General features: G+C 42.7%; 1 protein-coding gene across 1 annotated transcript in view; it reads right to left on the bottom strand.

The window, feature by feature from the left end:
* STAB1 (stabilin 1) overlaps window positions 1–16,419 on the bottom strand; it is a 426,801-nt gene that overhangs the window by 366,832 nt on the left and 43,550 nt on the right. The window contains exons 4-6 of the mRNA XM_063426973.1: window positions 11,419–11,504; window positions 828–897; window positions 564–659 (exon numbers count right to left, since the gene is read on the bottom strand). Coding sequence (XP_063283043.1) covers window positions 564–659; window positions 828–897; window positions 11,419–11,504 — 252 coding nt within the window. The remainder of the gene's footprint in view (window positions 1–563; window positions 660–827; window positions 898–11,418; window positions 11,505–16,419) is intronic.

Genomic DNA, 16,419 nt, shown 5'->3' with positions numbered 1-16,419 from the left:
TGGTTGGCAGTCAGGGAGGTATTCAGCTCCCAGTTATAAAAGTTTATTTTGAAATCAGCACTTTTATAAACTGTCACAAACATGACAGACACCAGTCAAAGTACTTTATATGTGTGGAATATTGCTCAAAGTCAGGGGTGGGGAACCTTTGGCCTACATCTCCCATAATGCCCTTACAGCAATGATGCTGACAAAGCATCAAGTGAGATGTAGTCAACAACATTTGAAGGGTCGAATGTTCTTGATCCCTGCTCTAAGTGAATAACCCTTATTTTTTTTTTTTGTGAGTTGAAAGATATGATAGACCTCCTTACCGCCCCCCTCACCCCCTATTTTCTTTTTTTCCTTTTTTTTTTCTTTTACCCTTTCTCCTTTCTTTCATTTTTTACATTTTCTTTTAAATTATTTATTCAAAATTACATTATGTTTTATAAAAAAAATATCAATCAAAACTAATTGAAAAGAATATGCACACTAAAATCTAGAAAGAAATACAATGAAAAATGAAAGGCAATTTTTTTTTTTTGCAATATGAACATAATCTCAAACATCTTTCGATCTACCTTCATTACATTTCGCTCCTGCGTATCCTGCTTCACAGATGCAACTCCCATCTCCAGAGACCCCATTCTTACATAGTCCATGATTACATTCACAAACTGGAACATATACAATTAAAACAGTTTAAGCAATCTCCTTAGTCAAATCCCTGATTTATACAATATTTATATTTTAATAAAAATATTTTAAATATTTATGTTTAGTACGGCACAGTTTTGGCCTTTGGAGGTGTTGTCTACTAAATATACTTATGAACTAAAACTTACCATCAGCACATTCTTTGTTATATACATGTTCATCTGCACATTTATCACAGTAAAATCCAGTAAACCTCTCCTACATGTAAACAAAGTGTAAATAATAAAGATTAGAACATGTCTATTTCTTTTCTTTTTTAATTAAAACACTTCTTTCTGTAACTCAAAAAAAAAAGTATACCACGTTTCAAAATAAACATTTACCTAACTACATATTTTTTGTTAATGTGATTTATACATTTGAATACATTCAGTCAAGGATTTTGTTCTTTTTTTTTTCAATTGTTATTGAATTTTAAGGTAACACATCAGATTAGCAATTATCAAGGTACATACATTGATATATATTTCAACAAGGTGCAGTTGCGAGTTCATACATTTTACAGTATCACGAGAATTCATGACAATATATCTATAATATAATAGTAAAAGATGCAATACCACTTACACCCTTATTGCCCAGGATTCTTTTGCATGTACATCTATACATTCCCATAAAATGTGTTGCATGGTACCCTCACGGTGCTTACATCTCCAGCAGGAGGAAGAGGATGTGGGATATACCTTAGCTCATTTGGAGGGGACCAAGTACGATCTCATTAGTATATCAACAAAATAAAGTGTCAGCGCTATACTTGAAAACCTAATTTAGGTGATCACTCTCAATCTGAAGTAAAACACTTATAAATGCGGATTCATGGAAATACTTCCAAGTGCAATAAAATATAATACAATAAAACAGACCAGCATAAGTGTAGTACTCAAATAATCATAAACAGTCTTGCTATAGGGTCCAATAAATCTTGGGTGATGATCTTTTACAGGGTTAAGATTAGTCTTGCAGCTATGTCACAGCATCTGTAGGTACATTGTTGCACTGTGGGCTTTTAACATCAGCAAGTTGTGGTACTAGTTTCCAAGACACCACGATATAAACTTTAAAATATAGAGGCTTGGCAGCCGTTACCATCAGTGCACACTCCCACCCGATCTCAGTGCTGATAAAATGAATATTCAAACGAAGAGGAGGCTGTGGCTGGCAAACAATGCTGACAGTTAGACGTGCATCCACCTCTGGCAGCAGGAAGCTGTTAACACATTGACGCGTTTCGCCCACAATACCAGGCTTTCTCAAGATCTTGAGAAAGCCTGGTATTGTGGGCGAAACGCGTCGAAGTGTGAACAGCTTCCTGCTGCCAGAGGTGGATGCACGTCTAACTGTCATCATTGTTTGCCAGCCACAGCCTCCTCTCCGTTTGATCTTGAGAAAGCTTGGTATTGTGGGCGAAACGCGTCGAAGTGTGAACAGCTTCCTGCTGCCAAAGGTGGATGCACGTCTAACTGTCATCATTGTTTGCCAGCCACAGCCTCCTCTCCGTTTGATCTTGAGAAAGCTTGGTATTGTGGGCGAAACGCGTCGAAGTGTGAACAGCTTCCTGCTGCCAAAGGTGGATGCACGTCTAACTGTCAGCATTGTTTGCCAGCCGCAGCCTCCTCTCCATTTGAATATTCATGTTATCAGCGCTAAGATCGGGTGGGAGTGTGCACTGATGGTAACGGCTGCCAAGCCTCTGTGTATTTTAAAGTTTATATCGTGGTGTCTTAGAAACGAGTACCACAACTTGCTGATGTTAAAAGCCCACAGTGCAACAATGTACCTACAGATGCTGTGACATAGCTGCAAGACTAATCTTAACCCTGTAAAAGATCATCACCCAAGATTTATTGGACCCTATAGCAAGACTTTTTATGATTATTTGAGTACTACACTTATGCTGGTCTGTTTTATTGAATTTAATTTATTGCACTTGGAAGTATTTCCATGAATCCACATTTATAAGTGTTTTACTTCAGATTGAGAGTGATCACCTAAATTAGGTTTTCAAGTACAGCGCTGACACTTTATTTTAGTGATATATTATGTGTAAAGTTTTTAAATATCTTTATATGTGTATAGCTGCTGAATTTACTCACATTCTTATTTATACTTAGTTTTATTTACTTTTAAGATCTGCGCTCTCCTATTTTGTCTACGATCTCATTAGTATTTTGCAATATGCCTCCCAATGTGAAAGGCTGTGAGAGGACATACGTGTCATTTGTAACGGCTGCAGCCATAAGGGCAGAGGAAATGGTTTTCCAACTTCTTTTTTCCACATCAACATATACGGGTGTTTATCTGTTTTGTCCTCATTATTAAGGGCATTATAACAGAGAGAAAGTGTTTTAAGTGTTGTACCTTGGCGTATGCACCCATGACCAGAAATTGTTAATTGTGGTTCAGTGCAAAATCTTATTTTGGCAAAGCGTGCAAGGTGCTTTATTCTAATATACGTAAATAGTTCCTTAGATGGGAGGGAAAACTCTTTCTGTAGGTCTGGAAACTGTTTAAGGTCCATTGCAATGTATAAAGTGCTAACGGTTGTTATTCCTCTATGGATTCATGACCCTACTGGAATGTCCTGGGCTATAGTGTTAAGTGTTGTCATGGGGGCAAAGTATAGGAGATTCTGTGGTCCTATCAGTTCACTAGCCCATCTCCCCCAGCTCTGCAATAAGAAGGTGGTGCTACATAGCTTGTTACCTACATTATGCCCCAACTGCGAGAAAGACCACAACATGGCCAAGACCTCCACTTCTTGTGATAGTACTGATGCTTTATAGTACATTTTAACATTAGGAATTCCTAGGCCTCCTTTAATCATTGGTAACCATATTAGTTGCCTAGTTATTCTCTGAGCTTATTTCTTACAGATATATGCATTAAAGAATGACTAGAATTTCTTTAAAAGATTGGAACAGATATAATATGTGGGGTAATGCCATCATTTTGACATATGGATATGCCCCAACCATGAGATCTTCAAACCCTGCCATTTGTCTAATTGTGACTGAAGTGTGTGTGTAAGTGACATATGGTTCTTATTAATAAGCTGTGTGTTTGTTTTTGTCAAATTTATGCCCAAATATTTTAGGGAGGATTTCTTCCGATCAAAGGGATGCTGTGTTTGCAATGTTTGTGTAGTGTTCAGAGGAAGGCCAAGAGGCAGTACTTGAGTTTTTTGTTATGTTGTTTTTATAATAGGATATTTTCCTGTATTGGTTGAGTAGATCCATTAATGCCGGGAACGATGTTTGGTTGGGTGAGGAACAGTAGCACATCGTCTATAAATAGTGCTATCTTCTGTGGGCCTGCTGAGGTGGTGAGACCCGTGATTGCAGTGTGTGATTTAATGTGGCCCACTGGGGTTCCAAACACAAAAGGAAAAAGAGTGGGGAAAGCGGACATCCCTGCCAGGTACCATTGCTAATAGAGAAAGTATTGGATAAAAAAAAACTTTGGCTGAGGGAGTCATGACACATTTTAGGAAAGAAGAGGAGAACCCCATTTTAGTCAGAGTAGCTTGCATGTACTCCCAGTTCAGACGATCTAACGCTTTTTCAGCGTCAATTACCATAACTGTCCCCTGAGATTGATGTATTAAATTTATAAAGTGTCTGGTATTGTCTCCAGCTTGCCTGCCTGTTTTGCAGAGACCAGCTTCGTCCGCAGTGGTTTAATGCTAGATGCTAAAAGCTTAGCATAGAGTTTAACGTCCGCATTCAGTAGGGAGATGGGACGGAGGTTCTCACATGCCGTTGGTGGTTTACCCGGCTTAGGTAGCGTTACCACGTGAGCCTGCATCATTTCACTAGGGATTGATCTAGTAGATTTAATGTCATTAAAATGTTTTGTGAGAAAGGTTTGACCGGTTCAAGTTTTGATATAGTAGAAATTAGAGAACCCATCTGGACCCGGCGCTTTGAATTTAGGTAAGTAGAGAATGGATTGGCGAATTTCATTTTCCGTCAATGGGTTGTCTAGTATGTCACTTTGTTGTTTCGATATTTGTGGTAGAGCTATATTAAGGAATTGGCCGATGGAATCTGTGGTGGGTTGGGGAACCGATGGGTCATCTTTCAAGTTTAGTGTAGTACTTCGCTAGTTTATTAACAATATAAGATGGGTTGTATAATTTAGTTTTTTGGCATGAATGAAGGGAATTTTAGATTGGAGGCATTTCGCCTTCAGTTTGTTAGCTAGTTTTATTGCCTTGGATGTAGTATTGCAACTTAAAGGACCACTCTAGGCACCCAGACCACTTCAGCTTAATGAAGTGGTATGGGTGCCAGGTCCAGCTAGGGTTAACTAATTTTTTTATAAACATAGCAGTTTCAGAGAAACTGCTATGTTTATCAATTAGTTAAGCCTTCCCCTTTTTCCTCTAGTGGCTGTCTCACTGACAGCCGCTAGAGGCGCTTGCGTGATTCTCACTGTGAAAATCACAGTGAGAGCACGCAAGCGTCCATAGGAAAGCATTATGAATGCTTTCCTATGCGACCGGCTGAATGCGCGCGCAGCTCTTGCCGCGCGTGCGCATTCAGCCGACGGGGAGGAACGGAGGCGGAGAGGAGGAGGAGAGCTCCCCGCCCAGCGCTGGAAAAAGGTAAGTTTTAACCCTTTTCCCCTTTCCAGAGCCGGGCGGGAGGGGGTCCCTGAGGGTGGGGGCACCCTCAGGGCACTCTAGTGCCAGGAAAACGAGTATGCTTTCCTGGCACTAGAGTGGTCCTTTAAGTGCCCTCATCCGCCTTTCTGTGTCCTGCAACAAGAGGGAATTGAGCACTTTTTGTATTATACCCATATGTTTTGTTAGTGTTTTGGATTTGATTTTGTTTTGTGTGAGGTCCTCTAGCTCTCATGCCAGGTGGGTTTGTTAATCTGCGGCGTTCCTTTTACGTCGTGAACAGAGGCGGCTCTCTAATTAGGCGGTTTAGGCGGCCGCCTAAGGCCTCGCGCTGGCTGGGGACCTGACACCAGGAGGACCTGACACCGAGGACCTGACACCAGGAGGGGGCCAGGCGGCTTGCCCGGTATGCCGCCGGGTGCGAGGCCCCTCCTGGCTGCCGGCCAGCCACCGCAGACACTGGTCTGCAGCTCCGCAGTGTGCAGAGCTGCAGACCATGTGACTCGCGAGAATTGGCCAATCAGAGCGTTGCCGCGGGTTACCACGGCAACGCTCTGAAATCTCGCGAGATTACACGGTCTGCAGCTCTGCGGAGCTGCAGACCGGAAGTAATGGCCACCGGACCACCAGGGAGCCCACTGGACCACCAGGGAAAGGTAGGCTCTCCCTCCCCATCACCCCCCACCACCATCACCACCCCCAGCCGTACCCCCCCACAGCCTCACCACCCCCATCACCAACCATCACCCTCAGCCTCACTCACCATCACCCCCCACCACCCTCAGCCTCACCCTCACCATCACCCCCCACCACCCTCAGCCTCACCCCCCTCACCATCACCCCCCACCACCCTCAGCCTCACCCCCCACCCTCATCACCCCCCACCACCCTCAGCCTCACCCCCCCACACCCTCAGCCTCACCCCCCCACCCTCACCCCCACCATCTTCAGCCTCACCCCCCCAGCCTCACCCTCACCCCCCCACCCTCACCCCCCACCCTCACCATCACCCCCCCGCCACCCTCAGCATCACCCCCCGCCACCCTCAGCATCACCCCCCACCACCCTCAGCCTCACCCCCCCTACCCTCACCATCACCCCCACCACCCTCAGCATCACCACCACCCTCAGCATCACTCCCCCCACCCCCCTCAGCATCACCCCCCTCAGCCTCACCACCCTCAGCCTCACCACCCTCAGCCTCACCCCCCACCACCCTCAGCCTCACCACCCTCAGCCTCACCACCCTCAGCCTCACCCCCCACCACCCTCAGCCTCACCCCCACCACCCTCAGCCTCACCACCCCCCACCACCCTCAGCCTCACCACCCCCCTCAGCCTCACCACCCCCGCCACCCTCAGCATCACCCCCCCGCCACCCTCAGCATCACCCCCACCGCCACCCTCAGCATCACCCCCCCGCCACCCTCAGCATCACCCCCACCGCCACCCTCAGCATCACCCCCCCGCCACCCTCAGCATCACCCCCCTCAGCCTCACCACCCTCAGCCTCACCCCCCACCACCCTCAGCCTCACCCCCACCACCCTCAGCCTCACCACCCCCCACCACCCTCAGCCTCACCACCCCCCTCAGCCTCACCACCCCCGCCACCCTCAGCATCACCCCCCCCGCCACCCTCAGCATCACCCCCACCGCCACCCTCAGCATCACCCCCCCGCCACCCTCAGCATCACCCACCGCCACCCTCAGCATCACCCCCCCCTGCCACCCTCAGCATCACCCCCCCCTGCCACCCTCAGCATCACCCCCCCTGCCACCCTCAGCATCACCCCCCTGCCACCCTCAGCATCACCCCCCCTGCCACCCTCAGCATCACCCCCCCGCCACCCTCAGCATCACCCCCCCCGCCACCCTCAGCATCACCCCCCCGCCACCCTCAGCATCACCCCCCCGCCACCCTCAGCATCACCCCCCCCCCCGCCACCCTCAGCATCACCCCCCACCACCCTCAGCATAACCCTCCGTCACCACCCTCAGCCTCACCCCACTCACCATCACCCCCTCCTTCTCACATCACCCCCTCCTTCTCACATCACCCCCTCTCACTCTCACATTACCCCCTCTCACTCTCACTTTACCCCCCTCACTCTCACTTTACCCCCCTCACTCTCACATTACCCCCCTCACTCTCACATTACCCCCCTCACTCTCACATTACCCCCCTCACTCTCACATTACCCCCCTCACTCTCACATTACCCCCCTCACTCTCACATTACCCCCTCTCACTCTCACTTTACCCCCCTCACTCTCACTTTACCCCCCTCACTCTCACATTACCCCCCTCCCTCTCACATTACCCCCCTCCCTCTCACATTACCCCCTCCCTCTCACATTACCATCACCCCCTCCCTCTCACATTACCATCACCCCCTCCCTCTCACATTACCATCACCCCCCGCTCCCTCTCACATTACCATCACCCCCCTCTCCCTCTCACCATCGCACCCCCGCTCCCTCTCACCATCGCACCCCCGCTCCCTCTCACCATCGCACCCCCGCTCCCTCTCACCATCGCTCCCTCTCACCATCGCACCCCTTCTCCTTTTCACCATCACCTTCCCCTCTCACCATCACCCCCCACAACACACTTCAAGCAGCTACCCCATACACATAGGGTCTCAGACAAAAACGCAAACATGCTCACAGAGACATACATTCAGACACACAAGGATACTCTCTGTCAGACACACTCTCAGGCACATACACAGGTAGACAGCGCATCAATGTGTATATGTGACACTTTTTTGTTAGTGGGGCCTCATGTTTGCATTTCGCCTAAGGCCTCATAAAGTCTAGAGCCGCCTCTGGTGAACCACTCTGAATTAAAACCCCCTTCATAACAGCTTTGTGAGCCCCCCACAGGGAATGCAGAGCAAGTGAGTGAGATTTGTTTTCCCTGAAATAGTCTGAGGCCGCTTTCGTGACCATAGACAGGGTGGTGGCGTCGTCCAACAGTCCAACAGTCCCCCATTAAGTCTCCACTTCCCTCTCCCTCTAGCCGGGTAGAGTGTGTGAAACGTGACCACAACCGAGGCATGGTCTGACCAGGTTTGTGCCCCTATGACTACCGCCTCTATGTTTAATAAGGTATGTTTATCCACGAGAAATAGGTCTATATGAGAGTAAGTCAAATGGGCTTGTGAATAATATGTGTAATCTTTCTTTGAGGGATATTTAATTCGCCAGGAATCATATAAGTTATAAGCAAACACTAATTTAGAGAATAATGTGCTGTTTGCATTGCAAAGGGCAGAGGGTCGTATGTTTTGTTCTAGTCAAATCTAACTCAGCGTCTAAAGTTCAGTTTTTTAGTGCCTTATGGATGAACGATATCTGAGCCTTGTTGGGGGCATACACGGATGCTATGGTGATGAGAATCCCATTTAGAGACCCCACCAGAATCAGTAGATGTCCCAACAGATCCACATATTGTGCGCTTTACTGGAATACCGAGTCTGAGTGAAAGAGTATAGAGACTCCTTTTGATTTGTGTGGGGAGTAAGCATGATATGCTTGGGGGTATTTTCTTGTATGTATTTGTGGGGGTTTACGGGAGCAGAGATGGGTCTCCTGAAAGCAGACTATCACCTCTTGGGATATGTGCATATCTTGGACAGCTAGGCAATGTTTGTGTGTGCTGTTGAGGCTTTTAACATTTAAAGAATACATTTTGAATGTTGGACTAGTCATGTCTAGGTTATAAATCGGAGGTGCGGTTTCCTGGATGGACAACTGCGCTGCTGTACTAGTTGGAGGAAGGTGTATGGATGGTCCGGTGCGCCCCTCAATGTAAGACCATACCTGTTGGTCCATGTTCCATTGACATCCCCTGGTCCACACATATCAGTAGAATAGTGTTGCCACTGATTGGATATGTGAAAGGATTTCATTCTTTTATTAATAACATTTACAGAATCACTCACTTCTACTCAAATTACTGTATACCAGGGGTGCCCAAAAGATAGATCCCAGGATGTTTTAAAGGTGCGGCTTTCATTCGAAAGACATTCCAAAGGCATGCTTCCACTTCCATCTCAAAAACATTGCGCATCATTAAACAATAAAAGATGGTTCTCATCAGTATTTAATTCAGGTATGTCTATTAAATCACGTTAGATTACATAGGACATTTCTGTGTTGCATATTGGTTAATTTACTAAAATTGCTGTACACACTAGTATAGAAAATGCTATATTAAAACTGAGACAACATAAATCCGAGCAGTGAATTTGTGTGAAAGAAAGACTGGTACCTCTATTAAATGAGATCTCTTGTTTGGAGCTAGCTAATGATGCTCCAGTGATGCTGTGGGAGGTGGAGTTACACCGCCAGCAGCAGAGGAGTTAAACAGCACAATTCAGATGAAGAGTTTGCACCCAAAATGGAGGAATTAAACAGAGAAGTGTGTCAGGAAGAAAAGCTCTGCTCCAGCAAGGGTTTAGACCAGGGGTAGACAACCTTTGTCACTTTAAATATTGTGGACTACATCTCATAATGCTATTAAAGCCATAATGCTGGCAAAGCATTATGGGAGATGTAGTGCAAAACATCCCTGGTTTGCAAACTATTGTATTATTGTGGTACAGAATAAATTACTTTGCAAAACCTAAAAGAATAGTCAAGCAGTCCAGGCTAAGTGATACAAGTATACTAATGGAAAGGTTCAAGGATACAGAAAGTAGTCACTATTACAGGGATTTCTGGAGAAACCAAAGTTAAAATTCACTGTCAAAATACAAAGTTCCCAAGTAGAATATTAGGCAATGATTAAGGTACACACACACACACACACAAAAAAAACAACAACAAGCAAACAATACAAAACAGCCTAAAATAATGACTGATGTTTTATAAAGTATCAGTTAACAAGCAGCTATTTTCAGTCACAGAATCAATGGAAAAAAATAATGATGATAGTTAACATGGGTATTAATAGTACAGTATGAACCTACATCAGCCAATGATGTTAAAGCTAGTGTAATGTTATGTAATGTTTGAAAACTGATGAAATACAAGACCAATAATTGTTTTTACAAATCACAACATAATCACGTGATTATCCTGATTTACATATGTTTTTGAACCATATATGTTTATGAACAATATCAGGAAATATCATGAACCAGAACACTTACGCCAACTAACATGACCATTTCAGTGATATTGATAATTGTGTGCTATGCCAGCACACATGGGAAATTGACAGCACACACGTGAAATAGGCAAACAGGAACTCTGTTCTGTGATGCCAATACCAGTTCTGTGCAAAGTTTTTGTCTGTCGTCAGAGGGCACTGCATGCTGCTGCCGACAGACATAACAATCTTCCCCTTGCAGACAGAGCACCAGAAAGGGGAAGCTATCTCTCCCTCCCAACCCTCCCTCCCTTTAGGATCTCCCTCCTACTTCACTATATTCCGAAAATGGGAGAAATTCCATCACTGACCCAGAGAGAGTGAATGTGGTTGGGGACTGTGATTTAGTTCAATCACAGCCTTTTCCAGGAGAAGCTGGTGATTGGACTGTGTGAGGCCCCTGTGCTATCAGAGTGGGTGAGGATCCCAAGTAAGTTTAAACTTTTTTGCAGCTTATTCTGCAAATCGAAGGGGGGGGGGGGGGGGAGGGAGGGAGGGAGGGGTGACACCTTCTTCATATTGCACAGCAGGGCATTTTACATAGTACATGCCCCCACTTCTCAAGGGTTGGAGTAGTAGAATGTAATGAGAAGTAATGTGTACCCAAACTGGAATATTCATTTGTAGCTGCGCACCAGTCCTCCCCTGGTTGACAAAAGTTGATCTCCGAACTAGCCTTTCAGTCAATGTAATAAAAGGTTAATATAGCACAGGGATTTAAAAATGATTTGGGTGTGCATCCATAAGTAAAAACATAATGGTCAGAGTAGATTCTCCAATTGTTTTTTTTATATGCTAAAAAGCTACATTTTGAAACATTAAAACTTCAGATTTGATACAGCTATGCAATTTTTTGTTCTTAGTCTATTAGTAAATTCAGATTAGAATTTCACGATAAAGAATTATTGTGTGCATGTATTTAAATATGTTACTTACATCACAAATGCATGTCCCATTGCCATTTTTTCCATCCAGGCAGGTACCGTGGCCATTGCAAGGATTTCCTGCTCCTCCTGGACATTCTGATATTCGAGAGTATTGTTAAATTAAGACAGTAATAAAGGTACAATTTAAAAATTATACAGAAATGACCAACAACAAAAATTAAGTACAACATTTTTATATAATGAAGTACAATAACGTCTCACCAAAGGTACAATTCATATATATATATTTTTTTTAAAGTATGTTGACCAATTCAGTGATGGAAATTAAGTAGACAAAGTCTAGGTGTGGGTGTGAGAGATCAGAGGATAGGAAAGGAAGTAGTAGCATGTGCGTAAAAACGTGATCACCATTATTAATTATTTATTAATTAACATTATCTAAAAAAAAAATCTAGTTATTTGATCTTCATACTCAGTCTGGCACAACCTTTATTCATGGCTCTAAATCTGCAACTAAACGCATGGTTTAGTTAATAACCCTATAGATCATCCGACAAAACATTTATATCTCCCTCTTAGTTCCGTGCAGTATCAGTTTGCAATCAGACCACAGTCCACTCAAAATTATTATTTTATCATACATTTTCACAATAAAGACGGAAACTACACTATCTACCACACAATACATGGGATTCCTGGTCAAACTGCACAATTAGTTTGCGTGCATCATTCAATGGTTGGTCCCACTCTAGAGACATGAGATTCTACAACAGAAATAATGAAGTTGTTTCTTTTTTAAATATTTTTTATTGAAAGGTTTTTATTTCTGACAATAGCAATCATTGTAAAACAATGAATAAGAATACATATAAATTAAACAAACAAAAAGAAACAGAGGGGGACATATCCATCCATTATAAAATTGATAACATGTGCTTTATGAAAACCACTACATAGTGTCAAAAAAGGTGAAAAAAAAACACGTTACATGTACTGGCGATAAATAGTGTACAAACAGTTGCGTATACAAACAGAAAAAGAGTAAAAGGAGAGACACAAACTACAATCATAAAGATTATCATCATAAAAAATATTTTCATTTGACATTATCCTCCCTTATGTTCCACTGGTAAGTTAACCCTTTAAGGACGGCGGGCGTTCTATGCCGTCCTTAAGGAAGCGGCTCTAACGCCGCAGGGCGGCATAGAACGGCCAAACCATCCTTTGTACTTACCCGGTCGCCGGCGATCCCACACCGGCGATCGCGGTATGGGGACTCACCTGGGAGCCCAGGGAGTCCCCCTCCGTTCTCTTCGCCCCCCCTGGGCCATATGATCGCGAGGTCCTTGCGAGGACCTCGCGATCACAAGGACGGCATAGCCGTCCAAGGCCTTGCCAGCAGGGGGAGTGCCTGTAATGACAGGTACTCCCCCTGCTGTCTGGAAATGAAATAAAACATGTTAAATCAGTGTAAAAATAAATAATATATACTTAGATTATATATATATATATATATATATATATATATATATACACACACACATACACATACACTGTCTAAGTGTATTTTAATATTAATATATATATTTAATTATACATATATATTAATATCAAAATACACGTACAATGATATTGATTAAATATATATATATATATATAATTATATAAAATATAAAATAAATCTGTAAATACGTTAAAAAATGTAATAAAAAAAAAATATATATATATATTGATATCAAAATACATGTAGAAGAAATAATATATATATATATATATATATATATATATATATATATATATATATATAAAAACAGAAGGGAAGGCTGCTCTCCGGACTTTTAAAACATACAAATTTATTCAATTATCATTAAAAACGACCAACGTTTCGGTCCCCGTTCGGGACCTTCCTCAGGGTCAAAAAATAGAACAGCAAAACAATACAGTACAGTGCATCAGTGACCAATATATACCAAAATATTCAATTAGCTTACTCACTCAGGTGTGTTCCCGTGGGTTCCCGCCGTCACCCTGTGCTCTTCCGGGTATGTGCACTTTCCCATTGTACACTTGTAGACTCTTTCATCCTGTTGATCACAGCACTGGTTTCTATGAACGGGCTGTTTGTTGACATGGTATCCAGGGTGATGGGCAATCCGATACGTAGGTACGTAATGGAGAGGGCGTGACGCGCATGGATGCGCGCGCATACCCGGAAGAGCACAGGGCGACGGCGGGAACACACGGGAACACACCTGAGTGAGTAAGCTAATTGAATATTTTGGTATATATTGGTCACTGCTGCACTGTACTGTATTGTTTTGCTGTTCTATTTTTTGACCCTGAGGAAGGTCCCGAACGGGGACCGAAACGTTGGTCGTTTTTAATGATAATTGAATAAATTTTTATGTTTTAAAAGTCCGGAGAGCAGCCTTCCCTTCTGTTTTTTCTACATTACTTGGAGGACTGCCTTTCAAGCGTGAGTGCAGGGGATACATCTATTTTCTATATATAGAAAGTCCAGGGAATTTAATTTGCTATCACTATATTTAACCCTGTAACTTTCCAAGACACCATAAAACCTGTACATGGGGGGTACGGTTTTACTCGGAAGACTTCGCTGAACACAAATATTAGTGTTTCAAAACAGTAACATGTATTACAACGACGATATTGTCAGTGAAAGTTAATTTTTTTGCATTTTTCACACCCAAATGGCACTTACACGGACAATATAATTGTTGTGATATGTTTTACCATTTTGAAACACTAATATTTGTGTTCAGCAAAGTCTCCTAAGTATAACATGTACAGGTTTTATGGTGTTTTCAAAAGGTAGAGAGTCAAATATAAGGCTTACGTTTTAATTTTTTCATATTGAAATTTGTCAGATTGGTTACGTTGGCTTTGAGACCGTACGGGTTTTTTGCATTTTCAAATATTAACACTAATTTTGGCCAGTGTTTGTGACCAAGTGGCTACTAAAAAGACTGGACATACCCCATTTGCAATACCTTGGGTTTTCTACTTTTGCAAATGGTATGCCATCATGGGGGTAATTCTCATTCCTGTGCTACCATACGGTCTCAAAGGCAACGTAACCAAACTGGCGAATTTCAATGTAAAAAAAAACAAACATTTAACATGCTGTATTTGACCCTGTAACTTCCCAAAACACCATAAAACCTGTACATAGGGGGTACTATTTTACATGTGAGACATCGCTGATTACAAATATGTGTATTTTATTGCAGTAAAATCAAACAGTATTATGACATTCACAGTTAGAATGTCACGTAGAACTAAACATTTTTTAAAAATTCTTATTTTCTCCCATTTTTTAATATTTTATTCATATTAAATTGTGTTTTATACCTAAATATTTGATGTTAAATGAAAGCCCTGTTTCCCCTGAATAAAATGATATATATAATAAGTGTGGGTGCACATAAACTGAAAGAGGTGAATTACGCCTGAACAGACATATAGCGCAAATTCCAGTTTTTGTTTACGTTTTGTTTTGATCACAACGTGTACATTTGGCTCAGTCCTTAAGGGGTTAACAGACATATAGCGCAAATTCAAAGTTATGTTTACGTTTTTGTTTTGATCTGAACTTGTACAACTTCCTCACCCCTTAAGGGGTTAATGTTTCTGTTGTGTTTGATGGCAATCTGAGGTGCATCTCATAGCACCCACTCTGTCTTTTCTTCACTTTTTTTTTTTTTTTACAATATCACTTTTTTGTGTGTATCTTTTTGGTGTGCCATCCTTTATACGAGTGGTACAGAAACAATATGATTTTACATATTAGATAAACAAGTTGATTACATTTTCTGCTTTTTCATGTGCATTTAAATTAACTTCTGACCTTTGCTTTCTGGATGACATTGTATTTACACCAGTTCAGCCCCCAGCTAAACCTAACCACAAGTTTATGTTTCCTGATTCCCATGGACTTGATGACATAAATAACTACACTGTCCATTTTCCCTGAAACAGTATCCTTTCTCAGCCCTTTTTTCCTCTATTATGTTTCCTCTTTTTTTCTACTTATTAACCCCTTAAGGACACATGACATGTGTGACATGTCATGATTGCCTTTTATTCCAGAAGTTTGGTCCTTAAGGGGTTAAAGGGACATGCATCTCATTGAAATGTTTGAGACAGTTGCCTTACTTTGCAGGCTGTAAAAAAAAGCGAATATGATTTTGTTTTTATACTTACCTGCTTCCTCTTTCTTATGTTTTCGAGTCCCACTAACCAATCAATATAATATCCAATAAAATTCACTCATGTGCATTTGGAAGATCTCTCCACCTAGCAGTGTCCTGACAGGTGATCAGAGTAGGGATAAGAGGAGGCTCTGATGTCGAGTTGCTCTCTTCTGCTGATGCACAATACCATGGACCCTGCAGAATGTGCTCTGGCTACTCTCTTCAAGGTTCTGCAGGTTCGAGGTAGCCAGACAGGTTTCTTCTGTCCTTCAGTGGGCAGGTCTGTCTCTTTTCTGGGTGAACCTGCTCATTATAGGCATCACCAGTAAATCATGTCACTGGTGAAGTCCCCTCTCAGGCCGGCCTACCCTTCACTATTGTTGGGAGGCATGAAAACCGTTATATTCCCCAACTGGAAATGAAAACAGGCATTTCGAGGTCTAATTGAACATTTGTCCATTGTTTTACTTTGTTATATTGATATAAATGATGTGTTTTGCATTACAGTTGTGCCCCTTTATTTTACAAGCCTACTGGCATGTCGGTTTCCGCACACCAGAACCAACTTAGATGCATTTCAATGTCACATTTTGTTATCACCAAAGAACAATAAAAACGTCAGGCTTAACCGGTGTTTCCACCTTCTAAGCCTTCAGTTTCTAAGAGTGCAGCGCTGTATTATATGTTACCCTTTATGTTTTTTTCTCAAACGTAAAGGGTAAGTGTTTTTGAACTATTGGAAAAACACACTTACCTCACATATAATACAGCGCTGCACTCTTAGAATCTGAAGGCTTAGAAGGTGGAAACACCGGTTAAGCCTGACGTTTTTATTG

Source organism: Pelobates fuscus, chromosome 7 (genome assembly GCF_036172605.1).
Source record: "Pelobates fuscus isolate aPelFus1 chromosome 7, aPelFus1.pri, whole genome shotgun sequence".
In the NCBI taxonomy this organism is placed as follows: Eukaryota; Metazoa; Chordata; class Amphibia; order Anura; family Pelobatidae; genus Pelobates; species Pelobates fuscus.
This window is presented reverse-complemented; position numbering and strand designations above follow the sequence as displayed.